The sequence below is a fragment of the Apodemus sylvaticus genome, chromosome 4 (assembly GCF_947179515.1).
Source record: "Apodemus sylvaticus chromosome 4, mApoSyl1.1, whole genome shotgun sequence".
NCBI lineage: Eukaryota > Metazoa > Chordata > Mammalia > Rodentia > Muridae > Apodemus > Apodemus sylvaticus.
This window is the reverse complement of record NC_067475.1, coordinates 34972832-34992413: the sequence shown is the minus strand read 5'-3', so window position 1 is coordinate 34992413 and position 19582 is coordinate 34972832. Positions and strand designations below refer to the sequence as shown.

Below are 19582 nucleotides of genomic sequence, written 5' to 3'. Positions count from 1 at the left end.
ACCCTTAAATTCTTTATATCTTCTTCCTACTTAGGGTCGTCTCTTTTATACATGTGATAAGCCAAAAGGTAATCAATGTAAATTTTTCAAATGGCTTGAGGAAGTGACACCAGGACAGTTAGCACAGAATAAGTCTCAACCCAACATGATTTTTAATGATATTAAGAGTATTGGCTCATATTTAAGAAGTCAAAAGATACCAGTCTACGAAGAGTGCCAGCTTTTGCTGAGGTATGTTTTATGGTATCATAACATTTCCTGTAATTATATCAGACAATAGCGACCGTGAGGTCAATCCCAGAGTCCTGCACATGCTGTCATTGTATATTCCAAAGGCATCAGTGGTTTTAAAAGAAATTGAGATGGGGAAAGCATCAAGGAGACAACTTCCAGTCCTATAATTTTAAGTGAAGGTAAAGCCTTAAAGTTTCTTTGGCCCTCTCTAAACATCAAGTGATGTCAACAATGTCTGGACAACTGACAAAAGGTAGTTCATTTTGTTTTGTTTTCTTCCTTCCTTCCTTCCTTCCTTCCTTCCTTCCTTCCTTCCTTCCTTCCTTCCTTCCTTCCTTCCTTCTCATGGCTATTGTTAAACCTAAGGGAAACCCCATTTACAAATACAGTAACAGCAACAACTCTTTAGCAGTATGGGATTAAGTCATTCCCAGGCTTGAATTAAGAGTTGATAGGATAATAGAGTGTTATGTTTTAGAAGCAGAACTTTATAAAAATGGGCTCCTTGAAGAAGTAAAGATAGTGATAGTTTGCATGGGCATTTAATAACTTATTGAAAATGTATAGATGCCAGGGTCTTTCCTAAGACTTTGTGTATATTATTTTCTCATAACAATAATGTATAAGAAATTATTATTCTAATTTTAAAGCTGTAAAACTTCATTTGCCTGATGTAATTGTCATCTCGGATGCTTACTGCTGAATATGCTCATTCTTTCTAGTTCTTTCTGAACTTTGGCTGGCTGGTTCAACTCATCTGTTCTGACTCAAACTCCTTTCAAGCTGACTGATTCAGTTTGGCTTCTCTCTCAGCTTCTCACTGATTTGTTTTGCTTGGCCTCAAACTAACTCTGGCAATCTGTTCCAATCTTCTGGTTCCTTATTCTCTGGCTTCACCTGCCTCTGCCGACCTGCACTGAACCACAGGAACCCAGGAGTGAACTCAGCTCTACTGCACTGCACTCCTGCACTGACTGCCAGCTGATTCAGCTCCACTCACTGACAACTGGCTCTCTCCCTGCCCTGCTCTTAAAGAGCTTTTTCTCCTGAGAGCTGGGCATATTTCGGACTTATTCTGTGAAATCTTTCTCTGATCCCTCACTTTGTCTGCCCCTCAATTACATGTCCTTGTTTGGGACTAATGGTGTGTACCAAAGGAGAGGGATTAAAGGTATGTACTAAGGGTATGTCTGCATTCCAGACCAATCAAACAGATCTAGAAGGTCTTTGGATATGATCAGAGCAGCCATGTTGCTAGGTTAAAATTCCTCTACATACAGCCATATAAATTTACATAGTCTAGCTTTCTAAATAGTTTTTCTGTTTTGATTATTGTTGAAGCTGGTGATAGATCTGCAAATTATTCTTCTCCTTTGATAGAAAATGTTTATAGTTTACAACATCTATGAAAGTAAAGAAACATTCACAACTACAATTCTTTCCTTTACATGATGTATTAAATATTAAGATAATTCTTTAACATTCAAATTTATTTTTTAAAGATTTAAAAAAATTATTTATACATATGGTATATCTCAGTGTGTGTGTATGTGCATGTTTGTACTTGTAGAAGTCAGAAGAGGTTATTGAATCCATTGGCCTGTAGCTACAAGTGTTTGTGAGCTGCCAGGTGTGAGCGTATGACCAAACACAGGTCCTGAAAGAGCAGGAAGGATTCTTAACCTGAACAGTTACTTAGTCTCTTAGCCCCTCAAATTCACTTTTAACTTTTTCTTTTACTAGTTCTTTTTTTATTTTTTCAGGAAAGGATTTGATTTTCAGAGAAAACAGTATGGTAAACTAAAGAAGCTTGCCACTGTAAATCCTGAATTTTACAGTGAAGCAAAAAGTAAGATTTATCTTAAGCTGAGTCGGAAGGAGAGCTCTTCAGTTTATAATAAAGGTTGGTAAATTGGATCAAGTTCATGATTAAGTTCTGTATAGCTGAGGATCTTGGTCAAGATGTAGCTCTGCAAATTAAGAAGTAAACTCCTTTTAAAAATATATTTTTAGCCGGGCGGTCATGGCGCACACCTGTAATCCCAGCACTCTGGGAGGCAGAGGCAGGTGGATTTCTGAGTTCGAGGCCAGCCTGGTCTACAGAGTGAGTTCCAGGACAGCCAGGCTATACAGAGAAACCCTGTCTCGATAAATATAAATATAAATATATATATAAATATATATATAAAGGTATATGAAGTAGAGTAGTCATTATCCTTGTTTTCGTGACCTAGTTTTATCTCTAGTCCTCATACAGCTTGAATGCTATAAGGATTCTTATATTTTCTTGTAGATATGTAAGAGATTCTTTAGGACTGGAGAAATGACTCAGTGGTTAAGAGCACTGGCTGCTCTTCCAAAGGTCCTAAGTTCAATTCCCAGCAACCACAGGGTAGTTCACAACCATCTGTAATGGGATCTGATGCCCTCTTCTGGTGTGTCTGAAGACAGTAACGTGTACTCACATAAAAATAAATAAATCTAAAAATAAGAGTTTTTTTGGGATATAATTCTTGTAATGGAAATGTTGCAGAATAGGCCATGAAAATAATGCATACATCTTTATCTTAGAGTTCCAAACTGATGTCCATAGTGGTTTTATCAATGTTTAGTACTGAAACAAGAGAACTTGTGGATCATCCTACTCAAGTGGGTGTAGTTTTAGTTGGTACTTTTCTGTTCTCCAGTGATTTCAAAATGCTCCCTGGGTTTATTAGTTATGTGTTTCTGACCTACTTTACTAGTAGGTTGTAGCAATCTTTTTTTTACAACAGCTGTTTATGTATTCATGTTATTCCTTCATTGGTCATTTATACTATGAATATCTGCTCATGTAGCAAATCTTTTTGTTTAAAGTTAAGTGGGAGAAATCAAACTCAAGGTCTTGCATATGCTAGGAAGGTACTCTACCAAGAGCCTTTGTGTTTGACATTCAAAGTTACCCCTGTCTCAGCCACCTGCATGCTGGGGTCAGTGGCAGGAACCTCCATGCTGGACTTTATGTGTTGTTGTCCCAACTCCATACGTACTGCTTAAATTACTGTAGCTTCTTAAGTCCTCATGATCGGACTATACAAAGTTTCTTTTATTTTCAGAAGTTATATCTACACTTTGTATTTCCATGTGCATTTAAAAAACATCTAATGAAGTTTTATTTTAACAAAGCTGTTGGGTTTTTGATGGAAATCGAAACACTAAATCGGGTTCACATGGGCCCCAGTATGCAGGTTCACATGGGCCCCAGGATGCAGGTGGAAGTGGGGCTCGCTGAGTAGAGTGGCCTCCTCCCTTCACCGGGTGGACTCGGTAGCCAGTGCTTTCATCTGCTCAGCCCCCTTGTCGGCCTCAGAAAATGGTGTTCCCTAGATACTATTTGATTATCTCTGAGCTCCATAACAAACCTTACTTTAAACTCTCCTTGTTGTGGAGGACAGGATCTCACCTCAGCCTCCTGACTGCCTGGATTAGAGTCATTCATCTCTGTGTCCAGCATGTAGCATCTTATAATGAAATTTTGCAAATCCCTATAGAAATCATTTGTTCCTATTTACATTTTCTAAAACCTATGTGGTTTGTATTTTTTGTTCTCTTGATCCATTTTGCCTGAAGGTTGTCTATTTTGTTAGTTTCGTGAATCTCTTGTCTTCATTGATCCAAATATCATCAAATTGTCCTTGACATTTTGTTTTATTTACTTATTTTTATAGACAAAAGAAATTGTACTTCTGGAGGTTTCAAAGTTGAGATCAAGGTCGGGGAGGCTGCTTTCTTGCTCTCCCAGAGACTGCTCTGAGTTCTCACATGGTCTTGGCACCTCTTAAGACCATTCCTTTGATGTGATGATTGTTTTAGGACTGAAGGTTTCGTTTTATGTTTGTTTCTGTTCACTTTTGTTGTTACTGATGTGTTTTCTTCAGATCTCTGCTTTTGCAAGATATATTACACCTTTTTTTTTTTTAACATATCTTAAGGCAGATACTTGGAGGTTTTTCCTTTTCTCTACTATTGTTGTTAGGGTCTAAGCATTCAAGTACCAATGTACTTTCATTGAATACCTTCTTTTCATTGTAATTTACACCTGTGCCCCAGTTCCTGAATAATGACTCAGAGGCTTATATTGTAAAAAATTCCTAGGCCTTAAGCTATGCTTTTTCCTTATCTAGCTCGTAACTCAACTACCCAATTTATACTAGTCTATGCCTGCCGTGTGATTGGTTATCCATCCTCAGTTTCATACGTCTAGTTCCCTCCAAGTCTGGGTGGTGAATCTTTCTGCCTCTATTTCCCAGAGTTCTTCTCTCTTTCTGCCAGATGTCCCACCTTATAACCCTGCCTCAGCTTTTTATTGACAAGTGATGCATCCACACAGCACACATAATTGTTTTAAATTGTCCATTGGCTTGCATCTTCAACCTGTAGGTTATTACAATCTTTAGTATTCAGACATTTAGGAACTTCTGTTCTATGTTTTTCTTACTAGTTGCTGGCTCTGCTTTATGGGCAAAGATTATAGTTTTTATGCTATCAGTTTGTAAAATTAGTAAGAGTCTTTGTTTTTGTTTCAAGACAGGGTCTTGGTATACATTGAGCCCACAGTGTTCCTTTTTTAGCCTTCTGAGTCCTAGGATTACAGGCCTGCACCACCCCATCCAGACTATCAAGGTTTCTTAATGGTTTAGTGCATGAGAAATATATATTGTTGTAGCTGTTGGATGCAGAGTTCTTTAAAGGCCAGATCACACTTAGGGTTGTCTGCCTAGATTTTAGTTAGCTGTGGCAATCAAGGAAGATGAGTTGAATTCTTTTATTATAACACACATTTATTTTTCTTGCTCATTGACTCTTACAGATTAAAGCAGTTTCATCAGATAAAAACATGTTTTTTTTTGTTTGTTTGTTTGTTTTTAAAGATTTATTTATTATATGTGAGTACACTGTAGCTGTCTTCAGACACACCAGAAGAGGGCATCAGATCTCATTACAGATGGTTGGGAGCCACCATGTGGTTGCTGGGATTTGAACTCAGGACCTTTGGAAGAGCAGTCAGTGCTCTTAACCACTGAGCCATCTCTCCAGCCCTAAAAACATGTTTTATGTTACCAAGAAGATAACTTAAAACATTTTCATTATATAGAAATTCTTCAACTACAATGCTCTTTACTTAAAATGTTTTATCAATATAGATATTTCAGGTTTATTGTTACACATATTTACTTGATAAGTTACTTTTCAATAGTTTCTACCTATTTGTTGTTATAACTTTGTTTCTTCCATTGTAAAAGTTTTACTTATAAATTGATTAAGCTCAATTAACTAGATTTATTATGATTGATAAACTTGTATGTTTCAGTAGACTTATTTTTGTTTATTTTACTATTTCTTATGCTTCTTTTTTTCTATTTTGTTTTATTTGCTTTTGAGAAAGGGTCTTATTATATACTCTTGGTTGGCCTAGAACTTGCTATGTAAACCAGACTGACCTTGAACTAACAGAGATTCACTTGACTCTGTCTCTGGAGTTCAGGTATTAAAGGTGTCCATTACCACACCTTCCTATGTCCCTTCCCCCTTTTTAATTATAAAAGTTAAAAAAAAATTTTTTTTGGCAGTGTTTTTGCCATGTGGTTGCTGGAGATTGTATTGGGGCCATCTCGGGGAGTAGCCAAAGTTCTTAATATCTGAGCCATTACTTTATCCCACCTTTTAAAAAAAATGATTTGACTTATTTTGGTATGTGTATGAGACAGGCACACACATGCTGTGGTACCTGTGTGAACATTAGGGGACAACGTTTAAGTCCTCCTCTACCTTGTTTTGAGGGGCCTCTTGTTTCTGCTGTTGTGCTGTATATGTGAGCTTTTAACCTATTCTGTCCCTGCTACCCAGAATCTTATCCCATAGGAATTCTAGGATTATAGACATAAGCCACCTTTCCTAGCTTTTTACGTGGGCTCTGATGACCAAACTCAGGCCATCAAGCTCAAACAACAAATTCTTTCACCTCTTTGCAGCTGTTGTTTCTTTGTTTATTGAGACGGGGCTTCTTTGTGTAACTCTGGGTGTTTGGGAACTAACTGTAGAATAGGCTAGGTTTGGACGCAGAGATCCTGCTGCCTCTGCTTCCTGAGGGCTGATAGGATTAAAGGTGTATGCCATGTTCAGCAAGACTTTGTCTTATAACTACTTTTGCCTCTTGAGCCATCTCCTTGTCCTTTTGTCTCCTTTCTATGCTCTTTTAAATTCTTTTCTACCTCTAAAAATGAGTAATTGAAACAAGTAATAGAAAGCAGTCACAAGCCTTAGCAGTTTTCCCAGACTCGGTCCCTCACTGTCTCCCAACTGCTTCCCTCCAAACTGATGCCATCAAAACAAGTGCTATACTTAAGGTTTAGTGTACAGGTAAGTTATGCTCAAAGACAAGTGAGGAGTTACTGTTGTTACAGTGTCATTAAGCTGACTCTTGAGGTTGATCGTAGTTTTATTTGTTGCAACACTTTCTGAATGAAATAATATGTTGATAGATCAAAAGAATAGATTGAAGGTCTATTGTCTGAAAAGCTGGATTCTAAAATGCTGCAAAAGCTACTTTTTGCGTGTGGACAGATACTATCAGTAGACAGTTATATATCAGAGAAAGTACTGTTTATATATTTTTTTTAATTATTAAAAATATTGTATAAGGTCTGGAGAGATGGCTACCATGAGGAGATGGTAGGTAGAGACAGGAAAATAACCAGAAGCTTAGTCCAGATAACCTGGTGGGGAAAAATACTAAGGAGATTCTGTCGCAAACATGGTTTAAAGCAAGACCAGCACCCAAGGTTGTCCCCTGACTTACGTTCGTACAGTGTGGTGATAGTCACTTGGATGCACATATATAAATGGGCATGTTCACAATCTACACATGTTGTGGGACATATTTTTATGTATATGTGAGTAACTGTATAAGTATATGGGCGTTCTGTTGTGAGTTTTAGTGGTCTAATATCCAGCATGGTGACAGCAGTCAGTCAGAATGTACTATGTACTTGGAATCTACAGAAGATGGAGACTAGGTTCAATTCTTGCTGCCTGCCGCCCCAGATGCCATGTTAGACGTCTAACTAGAGTTGTTCGTTTGTTTTGCTCAAGCTTACCTCAGTAAAGCTGGAATTTGAAGATGTTTGTCCTTCCAGGTGATCTTTGGGTTATTTCAAAAACCCTAGACTTTGAGCTGGATACTTTCATTGCATGCAGTGCCTTCTTTGGGCCATCTTCTGTCAATGAAGTGGAGCTGCTGCCTTTGAAAGGCTATTTCCCTTCTAATTGGCCCACCAACGGTAAGTACCATCATGCCCACCGTAATCTCTAAACAGAGCAACTGGCACAGGAGGCAGTAAGAGCAAGAATGATGTGTATGGAGTTGTTTACTAAAGCCAATAAAAACATCCATCTCGAGTTTCTAATGTTGTATGCACTGTAATCCTGAAAATATGTATTGTTTCTGTTGCTGTGACAGAATACTGACCAAAAGCAATGTGGGGGAGGAAAGGGTCCTTTTGGCTTACTGACTATAGTCCATCATCAAGGGAAGCCGTGGCAGGTGTTTACAACAGGAACTAAAGCAGACGTCATGGAGGAACACTGCTTATTGGCTTGCTCCCCAGGGCTTATTCAGCCTACTTTGTTCTACAATCAGAATCACTTGCCCAGAAGTACCATTGCCCATAGTGGCCTGGGCTCTTTCACTTCATTCATAAATCCAAGAAATGCCCCCACAGGCTTGCCTTCAGGATAGTTTGATGGAAGTAGTAACATCCTCTCATTTGAAGTTAGCTCCTCCTAGCTTGTGTCAAGTTGACATAAAACTAACACGTGTTTGAAAATTGAATTTGTAAATATTTCTACAGTTCAAGTCCTATAGGGCTAACAATATAATGAACTCTTAAGGAGCTGGAGAAATGAATCAGTGGTTGAGAACAATTATTGTTCTTGCAGAGGCTCAGGTTTAGTCCCAGCACCCACACAATGGCTCACAATGATCAATAATGGCAGTTATGAGGATCTAGCACCCTCTTCTGATTGATTTTCAAGCGCACTAGGCACACATGCAGTATGCATATACGTGTATGCAGAAAAAAAACCACTTATATACATAAAAAATTAAATCTTTACAAAAAAAGAAATCTTGAACTATATTTAGTATATCAAATTTTATATATTATATACCTGATTTAAAATATATAGAGACTTTAGACATAAAACATTTTTCATAATTTTATTTACATAAGTTCTAATTTTCTTGGTCTTTGAAAGTATATTTAGTAAACAGTACATCATTATATTGAGAAGTTATTAGAGATTTGAGATTCTGAAGAATATGATTTTTATTTTGAGAGTACTCAAATATTTTGAATTCTCTGTTTAGATTTATTTATTTTTTATGTGTCTGAGTGCTTTTACCTATATGTATTTCTATGTCACACATGAATGCCTGATCTGCAGAGGTAAGAACAGGGCATCAGAGGTCATAGATGATTGCGGGCTCCCATGTGGGTGCTGGGAATCCAACTATGACTGTCTGGAAGAGAACAAATACTCAACTGCTGAGCCAGCCTCCAGCCCTTCTTGAACAATCTTTATAAAGACAGATTAGCCACCTTATTTTTCTTTTAGTAAAGAAATCTTTAACCAGCCTGGATTATGTAAGACTTGTCTCAAACACAAAGTTACAAATTTGGTCCTGAGAAACTTGTAAATTTACTTCCATCTATTTCTATGAATCCGGAGGTTTCTGGAGACTTCTCTATACATTTTCTTTCTTCCTAAGATTTACTTATTTATGCATTTTATGTGTATAGTGCTCTATTTGCATGTATGCCTATATGAAAGAAGAGGGCATCAGATCCCATTACAGATGGTTGTGAGACATCATGTAGTTGCTGGGAATTGAACTCAGGATCTTTAGAAGATCAGCCAGTACTCTTAGCCATTGAGCCATCTCTCCAGTCCCCAGTCTTTATTTCTGATGGTTGCATTTGGTCTATCATGAACTAAAGACACAGAATTTAATCATTCCAATTTTTAGTATTTCATGTTTTTAACCTTTGACCTCCCGTTTCCTCCAGCCCCCTTTGTTTTGGTTGAGAGAAGACCTTGCTGTGGAGACCAGGCAAACCATGAACCAACAGAAGTCTCCCAGCCTCCACTTCTGGAGGGCTAGTGTTGTAGGCTTGCATGGCTTGCTCTTTGTTTTATATTTTTTATTTTTTCCTTTACTTTTATTTATTTGTTTAGTGAGCCTGGCTGGCCTCCTACTCACAGAGATCCGTCTGCCTTTGTCTACTGAGTGCTAGGATTTAAGGTGTGCTCCACTTTACTCAATTGATCAGTTTTTGGGTTTTTTGGGTTTTTGTTTTTTTTCAGTGAATGAACTTAGTCAACCAGTGTGAATCTAACCAGAGACTAGTTAACAGCCATTGTTCATGTGGAGATTTCTGTGTTTGTTACGGATGATTTCTTAGCAGTGTTAGCATTCTGGTTTTCGGTTTTCCACGTTTTAATAAATGATTGACAGAGAAATACAAGAAAGTTCAAAAACAGCATAAACACTCCTACAGCACAAGCACTATGTTAGTTAAAGAGAATTGCTGTTGCCAAGCAGTGCCCTGCACTGGCACTGTCCTGTATTTACTGTACAGAGTCCAAGTGTGATGTCATTATGTAGTTTATGCGCACCCACACATAAAACGAATGTGTAGAAAGCGTAGTAATAGAAACAGATAGATGCATAAAGACCTCTGCATATCCTAAAAAAATTATTTTCTATCATCTGACAAGTTCAGAAGATAACCTCTGAGCTATAAGGACATTTAATCAGTTGTGTTGGTTTTACTTACATCTAATATTCATTTTCTCCGTTGTCTCTGCAGTAACAGTCCATGCATTATTGGTTTGTAATGCCAGCACAGAGCTGACAACTCTGCAGAACATTCAGGACTACTTTAACCCAGCTACTCTTCCAGTGATGCCATACCTGTTAGCAATGTAAGTCATGTTTAATCTTTGCATCATTGATATTATATTATGGCGGCCTAGTTTCTTTCTATTGTTTGATAAACACTATGATCAGAAGCAACTTGGGAGGAAAAGGTTTGTCTTCTTACAGCTTAGAGTTTATCTCAAAGGGAAGTCGGTGCAGAAACCTGAAGGCAAGACCTGAAGTAGAGGCCATGGAGGAACACTGCTTACTGGCTAACTTAGTCTGTATTTGTTGTGCAACCTAAAACCCCTTGCCTAGGGATTGCAACACTACAGTGGGCTGGATCTTCCCATATCAATAATTAATCAAGAATGTGCCCCAAGGATTTTCCCATGGACCAGTGTGATAGAGGCATTTTCTTAATTGTGGTTCCCTCTTCTCAGAGGCCAGCTTACATCTAACTAACAAAAATTGTATCAGCTCAAGTGGTAACCGAAAGTGCAATGACAGAATATTAATATAGTTTACCAACAAAATTTTAATTATCTTTTAAATTTGAAGATTACTGTAAGTTAAGCATAAAACAGATGTAGCTCAATAGTAGAATACTGTGAGTATGTTTGAGGCTCTGGTTTGATCCCCAGCACCAAAAATAAATAAATAACATAAAAGGAAAGAAAAAATGCATGTATTACTTCCTATTCACTAGTTTATTTGTTGTCATTCAGACCAATTCTAAAATTAATTTCTTTTATTGAGGGGGGGTACCTTTTAAAAGGATCATTATAGTACCTATTTTAATCTATTGTGTTATAGAACTCTCTCTTTTAAAAAAAGTTTGTTTATGGTTTTGTTTTTTGTTTTTTAATGTATGAGTGCTCTGTCTGATTGTACTACTGCATGCCAGAAGAGGGCATCAGATTCCTTTATAGATGGTCATGAACTACCATGTAATTGCTGGGAATTGAACTCAAGACCTCTGGGAGAGCAGCCAGCGCTCTTAACCACTGAACCATCTCTCTAGCCTCATTGGGCAAAATTTCATTCATCTGCTGGATTTTTACCATGTGTGGGTGTTCAGCCTGCATGTATGTATGTTCAGTATTTGTGTGTCTGGCATCTGGGAGGACAGAAAGGTTATTGGATTCCTTGGAAGTGTTGTCACAGTCCTCGTGAGCTGCTGTGTGGGCTCTGGAAACAGAATCTGGGTGCCCTGGAAGTGCAACTAGTGCTTTTACCTGCTGAGCTTTCTCTCCAGCCCCTTTTCTGTAACTAATGCTGCATGATACTTAACACTCAAAAGAATGATTTTATAGTGTGGATGTTGATACTATTTTCATTCTAATTACCTGTATTTTACTTTTAAATTTTTCTAACACCAAAGTTCTTTCTTAAAAAGTGAGAAATGGGGCTAGGCTGCAGCTCATTCTGTTACATCCGTGAGGCCCTAGATCACATCTCCAATACCTCTTTAACCAACCATGGTAACATACGCCTATAGTCTTAGCACTGTGGACGTGGGACAGGAGAATCATGAGTTCTAATTCACCTGGCATACATGAGACATCCTGTCTTACTAAGTCAGTGAATGAATTAAAATAACTGGGAAGTGGATTCATGCTTAATACATTAAAATGAGACAAGTGTGTTTTCTCGCACTGGGCATTGAACCCCATTAATGCTAAACAAGTCCTCTACCACTGAGTTGCCTTTCCAGCTCCTACCTTCCAATTCCGGTATCTATCTTGCAGCGTTACCCTTTGCTTTGCCACAACGGAATCCTAGGTTGTTTGTTTGGTTTTTTTAAGCTTTGTAACTTCATTTTTTATATATTTTAAATAACAGCAAAATCCATTTGCCTATTGTAAGTTTGCCTGAAGTATAAGCTATGTTAATTATCTAAAGCCTGTTAGTACCATGAATTTGTGAGAACATTTCACTATTTATATATCTGTATTTGGGGTAATTCTTTTGGTGTAAAGAGTATATAAATTAATGTGTAAACTACTTAACCTCATGCCAGCAGATAGTGGGTAATTTATAAATATTAGTTCTCTTGCACCCTCCAGATTGCAACCTATCCATTTGTTACCTCCAAAATGTCTTTTCTGAAGATTGTAAAGTGAAAGCTAAGTCATGAATAAGTCTACTCACACATTTCAATATCCTAACTGTTTCTCATGTTCTTTTTACTAGGTCTCCACCAGCTGCAGTTAGCAGTAAAAATGTCAGTAAAAGAAAATTTATCCCACCAGCCATTACAAGAATTAGAACAAAAATTGAGCTCCTCCACTTAGGAGCAACCTTACAGTTAGCTAAGGAGTTGATTACCATACACAGGTTGAACAAGGATCAAGCTACAGCACTAATTCAGATAGCTCAGATGATGGCATCCCAAGGAAGTGATGAAGATGCCCTGGAGCGCTTCAGCCATTCCCTGCCCATCACAGTCATTCACGGTAAGAGACATTGTAGACTATGTAAACATTTATAGCTAATTCTGCTCCTTTGTGGTTCTCTAGTGGGTAAGGATGTAGCATCCTGAATCAGAGCTCTGCTTTCACATCCTGGCTCCATCATTTACTAGCTGTGTGCTCTTGGTAGGTGATTTATTTCCTAGTTTTGATTTCTGTAAAATGTGCATTAAAAGTAGCACTCACCTCATGTGAATGGATGTGTAAATTATTCAATCTAAGTAGAGTGCTTAGAGGAACACACAGCACGTGGCCTGAGGATTATGTGTTGATAACGCTAGTTGCTCCGCTTCACCTTCGCCTTTCTTATATAGACCATGTCATTTTCTAAGACACACACTCTGACAAGTCAGCCCTGGTGTTTAAAATCCTGTAGTCTGCTTGCCAACTTTAGGAGAAATTTAAAATTTTTAGTCATAGTAGAGGTATAGTTTATCCTTTTTTGAGACAATGTAAGCCTGGCTGTCATGGAATTCACTGTGTAGACCACATTGACCTTGAACTCCCAGAGATCCACACACCTCTACCTCCCAAGGGTTGGTTTGTCCCTTTGCTTCCCAGTGAGCCTCCCTTCCTCTTGCTTCTTGTTGTATACCCTGAAAATTTCTGAAAGTGCTTTCGAAATGCTTAGCTGACTGTCTCTAGACTGTTGGGTATGTGATTCTGGGAAACTTAGTTCTACAACTTACTCTCTCTCTCTCTCTCTCTCTCTCTCTCTCTCTCTCTCTCTCTCTCTCTCTGTCTGTCTCTCTGTCTCTCTCTCTCTCTCTCCCCCTTCTCTTTTCCTCTCCCTCTGTCCCCTCTGTCCCTCTCCCCCCTCTTTCTTTCTTTCTTTCTCTTCCCTCTCCCTCCTCTCCCTCACTCTCTCCCTTCCTCTTCCTTCCTTCCTTCCTTTTCTTCTTTCTTTCTTTCTTTCTTTCTTTCTTTCTTTCTTTCTTTCTTTCTTTCTTTCTTTCTTTCTTTCTTTCTTTCTTTCTTTCTTTCTTTTTTGGGGGGGTTCAGTAATTTATTTATTCACTTTACATCCTGATTGAAACCCTCCACCCTTCTGCCCTCCCAATCCCACCCTCCTCTCACCTCCCTTCCTTTCCCCTCTCCCACTGCCCCCGCCCCAACCTGCCCTGCCATGTTAAGTTAAATTAGGACTAAGTCCATCATCTTCCACTGAGGCCAGACAGGGCAGCCCAGCTAGGGGAAAAGGGATCTAAAGGCAGGCAAAAAGTCTGAGTCAGAGACAGCCCCTGCTTTAGTTTTTAGTGGACCCACATAAAGATAAAACTGCATATCTACTTCATATGAGTAGGGGTTCGTTTGATTTTTTGAGACAGGGTTTCTCTGTGTAACCCTGGCTGTCCTGGAACTTACTCTGTAGACCAGGCTGACCTCTAACTCAGAAATCTGCCTGCCTCTGCCTCCCAAGTTCTGGGATTAAAGGTGTGCACCACCACCACCACCGCCCCCTGCTTGTGACTTCTTTTTTTACAGAAAGCCTTTCCATCCACCAAGGCCATGATAGTCTTTCTTCTCTGCTCTCATAACAATGTTACCCTGTTATCATTATTACTATGATTTATCCTGTTGACTGTAGCGTTGTCTGTTTATTCGCTTGTGTTGCACATAGTGGATGGACACCCTGATTTTTTAATATATATATAACTAATTAAATGAAAGTGGGTGAGATAGAGAAAATATTGATTGTACATTCATAAAAGTTTTTATAATGTCATAGGTGTTTTTGGAGCAGGCAAAAGCTATTTGCTGGCTGTGGTGATTCTGTTCTTGGTAGAGCTGTTTGAAAAGTGTGATTCGGGAACAGTTGGCAATGCAAGGCCATGGAAAGTCCTTATTTCTTCTTCTACTAATGTAGCTGTTGACAGAGTGCTTCTTGGGTAAGTGTGACAAGCGGACATAAATAACTGTGTCCCAGTGCCTGTACAAATGCCGCCTGGTGAGAGTGCAAATATGTCCCTCTGACCCCAGAGCTAGGATGTAGTCTGACTTCTTAACTAGGGATTGTTCATTTATCTGACAGTTTGGATAAAGATGGAATAATCCTATAAAATACAAGTTTGGCCAAGAAAATGAAGGGTTCAAAGTGTGTTGCTGAGGGGTGGGGAGTCTGTTGTGAGCCCTGAGCATTCCTTTGAAAGGCCTTTCTCGGGGTTGCAAATCATAGAAATAGGCTAAAGTCAAATCCCAGAAATTGCCATTTCAAAATGGCAATTATATGTCATTCTCTTCTTCATGTACCTGTATAAACACATTAACATAACTGACCAATGAAAGTTATATCTTTATTTTGATAGAGGAGATACAAAGAAGACAATAGCAATATATTCTAAGTAAATACAAAAAAACTTAATATATATGTATACATGTATGGTAGAAGTGCATACCTTTACATGTATAGAGGTCAGAGAAGAATATCATGTCCTATATTATCAATCTGCCTATACTCTGAGATACAGTCTCTCTCTGATCTTGGATCTAGCCTCTGTCCCTCATAGTGCTAGATTACAGGTGAGTGCATGGCTAGAGTAGGTTTGTTTTCTAATGTAGGTGCTAGGGATTTGAGCTCAGGACTTGTGCTTGAATAGCAAGTGCTCTTACAGATCCTTCTCCAGCACTAGGTTATTTTTGATTGTCTAGATTTTTTGTTTTTAATTGCAAATAAGGATTGCTGACATTAAATCAACAGGTAAAGGCGTTTGCTGCCAAGCCTGGTTGATGGAGGCTCATGTGTGCCCAAATTGGCACAGCACAGACATATAGACAGTAAGTATAGTTTTTAAATGCTAAGAAAAAACTGAATACTTACCAATAATTTCGTGTTTATCTGAATTTCCACATAAGCAACAACTATATTTTTAAAAATCCATGATTTAAGAATCTTGCTTTTTGTTTAATCTCTCTCTCCCTCTCCCCCACCCCCATGTGCATGCATGCACATGTGCTACAGTATACATGTGTCAGTCAGGGGACACTTCAAGTGCTTGCTCCAGTTCCAGGACAGTATCTGGCCACTCCTAGCTTTCTTGAGTACCAGATACATCCTTGGAAGATATATGTACTTTCAAGTAAAACACTCATACATAAAATAAAAACAAATTGTAAATAAATTTTTAAAAAACTTTAAAAACTTTTATTTGCCAAGTCTAATATACAAAGCTTTAACCCAAGCACCTAGGAGATGGAGGTGGGTCTCTGTAAACTGCAGTCTAGCCTACATAGTAAGACCCTGCCTAAAAAAATGTTTTCAAATCTTGTTACTTTGTGTATAAGCATGACGTGTATAGGCAGTCGTGCTGTATCGCGTGTCTAACACTAAGAGGACAGCACTGTGACATCAGCTTTCTTCCCCTACTCTATGTGTGCTTTGGAGATGGAATTCAGCTTGCCCTGCTTTCCTGGCCTTTTTAATCTACTGGGCCATTTCCCCAGACATCAAAATTAATCCTTTTCATCAAATTAATGTGCATGCTGGAAAATATTTGGGCTAGAGAAATGAATTAGCAGTTAAGGGCAGGTGCGATTATTCCAGGGACCTGGTGCTTGTTCCCTAGCACCTACATCAGGAGCCTCAGCTCAGGGAATCTAACATCTTTGACCTCCAAGTTTGCCTGCACACACTCACACACAGATAGATACATATATCTAATTAAAATAAGGCTGAAATAGTTTAAAGAAAATATGTATATTATATATTTTATATTCATGGATTTTTTATGTATATTTGTTTTCTAAACATGATGGCATTTAATAGCACAATGTTATATGCTATTTCATAGCTTGCTTTTTAAAAGAAAATTTTAATTAAAAATTTTTTTTTCTTGAGGGAGAGTGTCATACAGAGTTAACCAACTGTGTAAGCAAGTATGACCCTCCTGCCTCTACCTGCTAAGTCCTTGAAAGTCAGGCTTATACCATCATACCCAGCTCATGTCTAAATTTTTTTTAACTTAAAGATTATTTTGGACTGGAGATGTAGCTCAGTGCACTGACCTGACATGTATAACACATACACACACACACACACACACACACACACACACACACACATTCTCATTCTTGGGTGTCCTGGAACTTTGTAGAATAGGCTGACTTTGAACAAAGAGATTGACTTGCTACTGCATCCTGAGTATGGTGATTAAAGGCGTGATACACAACACACAGTAACTTTCATAATTATAGTCAGTGATTTGCTTATGTATTATCAGTAAATTCCAAATTTTTACCAATATAAATTATATTTATAAATATAAATCTTGGGCATAAGTATATCTATCTTTGCAAATTTACTTTTTAAATAGCTTTTTAAATACTATGTGTGAGAGAGACAAAGAGACATACACAGAGAAGGAGACAGACAGACAGACAGACTGACAGTCCAAGCACACCTGTGCCAGAGCACATGCATGGAGGTGTGAGAACAACGTTGAAAAGTTGGTTTTCTCCTTCCTTCCTTCCTTCCTTCCACCATTGGTTCTGTGAGTCAGACTCAGGTCGGCAGGCTTATGCAGCGAGCTCCGTTACCTGTTAAGCCAGCTTTCAAGCTTAGGAAAGTGTTCCATTTTTAAACTTCACGTTATATTTTGTAAAATTGTTGAGAAAATTTTGCTAGTATTTACTCTCTCAGCAGAAATCTAAGAGTGACTAAGGATAGCATTATTTTTTATCCAAGATAATGAATTGCCTGGGACTTAATGGAAAGAATGGACTTAGATTGTTTAGCCTGAGCTGCAAACTTAGATGAGACTACTAGAAAACATGTGTTGAGAGGCTAGACTCAAAAGGGTAGGTAAATATTGGATAGACACAAAAACCATTTAGGAACTATAGGAACTTTGCTTTCAAGCCCTCACATTTGTGTGTGTGTGTGTGTGTGTGTGTGTGTGTGTGTGTGTGACTGTCTGTTGTGTAAAAGTATTTTTTATTTCCTGTTGTAACTGTCATCTCCAAGGCCATTGCATCAGTCTGCTACCTGAGTCCTAGTCATGGAAACTTGTAGCCTTCACACAATCTTACCTAGGCCTGGAATGTTTTCAGCCTTTGGGACTCACTGCTGAACAAGTTCGCCTTTTCTTGTTCTTTCTGAACTCTTGACTGGCTGGTTCTAGCTCAAATTCCTCTCCAAGCTGACTGATTCAATCTTGCTTCTCTCTTGGCCTCTTTTTTGCTCTGCTTGGCCTAAAACTAACTCAGGCAATATGTTCTAATCCTTTGACTCCTCATTCTCTGGCTCATTTTGTCTTTGCCTGTGTCTAGCTTGTTCTTTCTCTGCAACCTCCCTCTGTACAACTGTCCTGGTAAAACTGCTTCCTCCCTCCCCCTCTCCCTCTCTCTCTTTGTAAGTAGCTTCTCTTTTCTCTATCTTCATGAGAATTAGGCATATTCTATTCTCTCAATTCTTTCTCTGATTTTGTCAAATATGAGTGCTTCCTTCTACAAACTAACTTTACCTTCATTATTTGGGATTAAAGGTGTGTGCTAAGGGCTGAGCCACACCACAATTAGAAACAGGTATTATCAGTAAATACACAATCTTAGGGTTTACAATATGATCAAATGTCATGGAACAGGTGTGTGTGTGTGTGTGTGTGTGTGTGTGTATGTGTGTGTGCGCGCGCGCGCGCGCGTGCTAGGGATTGAACCTGCAGTTTTGTGCATGCTAAATGAGTGTTCTAACACTAGGCTATACTCATGGCTATTTCAGAAGGCTGTTCAATGCTTGAATCTCTGCAAATGATCAGAGAAATATGAATCTGTAATTAAGATAGATGCCTCAACTTCAAATAGGCTGGATTCCTCCATTTCTTCAGTGGAATAACATTCTTGTGCATTGGAACAGACAATGTCTATTGTGATGCTCAGAATAAGACAATTTTTTTTGGGGGGGGGAAGAAAGTATGGATACATATAATAACCAGTCCCCTCTAGTATCAGTGCTCTGAGAATACTGCCCCTACCATTGTTGTTGATTGAATACAAACTTGCACTGACAAATGAATACTCGCTATTTCCTATGGAGAAGTAGCTCACTCTTCTCTAAACTGAAGTCCATTGAATACTTCTCATTTTAGCCTGACAAAATAACTTATGGTGGGAAATGTTCAACATGGTTCACATCCACGGTACAGGGCCTTCCCTCACAGGGAAGCCATGGTGGCAGAAACACGAGGCAGCCGCCATGTCCACCCACTCACAGAAGCAGAATGAGCTAGGTGCCGATGCTTGTTCTGTCTTTCTGCATTTCACTTAATGTGGGACCCATGATTACTACCATGGGACTTACCCTTTCAATCTAGAAACTTCTTTACAGTCATAACTTACCAGAGAGTCAAACCTCCATCCTGTTTCTAGGTCTGGTTAGACTGAAAGATTTAAAATCACAATCTTTTTATGATCTAACAGTGGTTTTTCGTCATCGCTTTGGGAAACTGTTTAAAGGGCTACAGTTTGCATTAGTTCTCTTTAAAGTCCAGTTTCCGAGGTGGTGCAAATGTTTTAGAGGGCTTGGTGTTCATTGAGCTGCTCCTCTGAGCTAGCATAAAGCTAGAGAGAGGGAAGGGAATAATTGCTCCTTCTGTACAAATCCCTAATTAGGGCTTAGGGGTTATCTGTAGAGGAACATTGTAGTCTCTGGAGGCAGACAGTCTAGCCTTAGTTCTAGGCTTAGGTGACTCCACTTGCTTGTTGGTTGTTTGTATTTGTTTTTTTTAATTTTATGTGAATGGGTGTTTTGCTTGGATTTATGTCTGTGTATCCAGAAACAACAGTGTGCAGTGTCCAGTCAGGCCACAGGACATTGGTTCCCTTGGAAGTGGAGTTATGGATGGTTTAAGCCACCATGTGGGAGCTGGGAATTGAACCAGGTCCTGTGTAAGAACGGCAAATGTTTTTAACCTCTAACCCA

The 19582-nt window shown here is 38.7% G+C and overlaps 1 protein-coding gene across 6 annotated transcripts in view; it reads left to right on the top strand.

Moving 5' to 3' along the window:
• Window positions 1-19582, top strand: part of Zgrf1 (zinc finger GRF-type containing 1) — a 62190-nt gene that overhangs the window by 29606 nt on the left and 13002 nt on the right. For all 6 annotated transcript variants that reach the window (XM_052179282.1, XM_052179284.1, XM_052179285.1 and 3 more), the window contains 6 exons: window positions 35-231; window positions 1998-2137; window positions 7410-7553; window positions 10146-10260; window positions 12392-12654; window positions 14399-14558. In XM_052179282.1, the coding sequence (XP_052035242.1) occupies window positions 35-231; window positions 1998-2137; window positions 7410-7553; window positions 10146-10260; window positions 12392-12654; window positions 14399-14558 (1019 nt within the window). The remainder of the gene's footprint in view (window positions 1-34; window positions 232-1997; window positions 2138-7409; window positions 7554-10145; window positions 10261-12391; window positions 12655-14398; window positions 14559-19582) is intronic.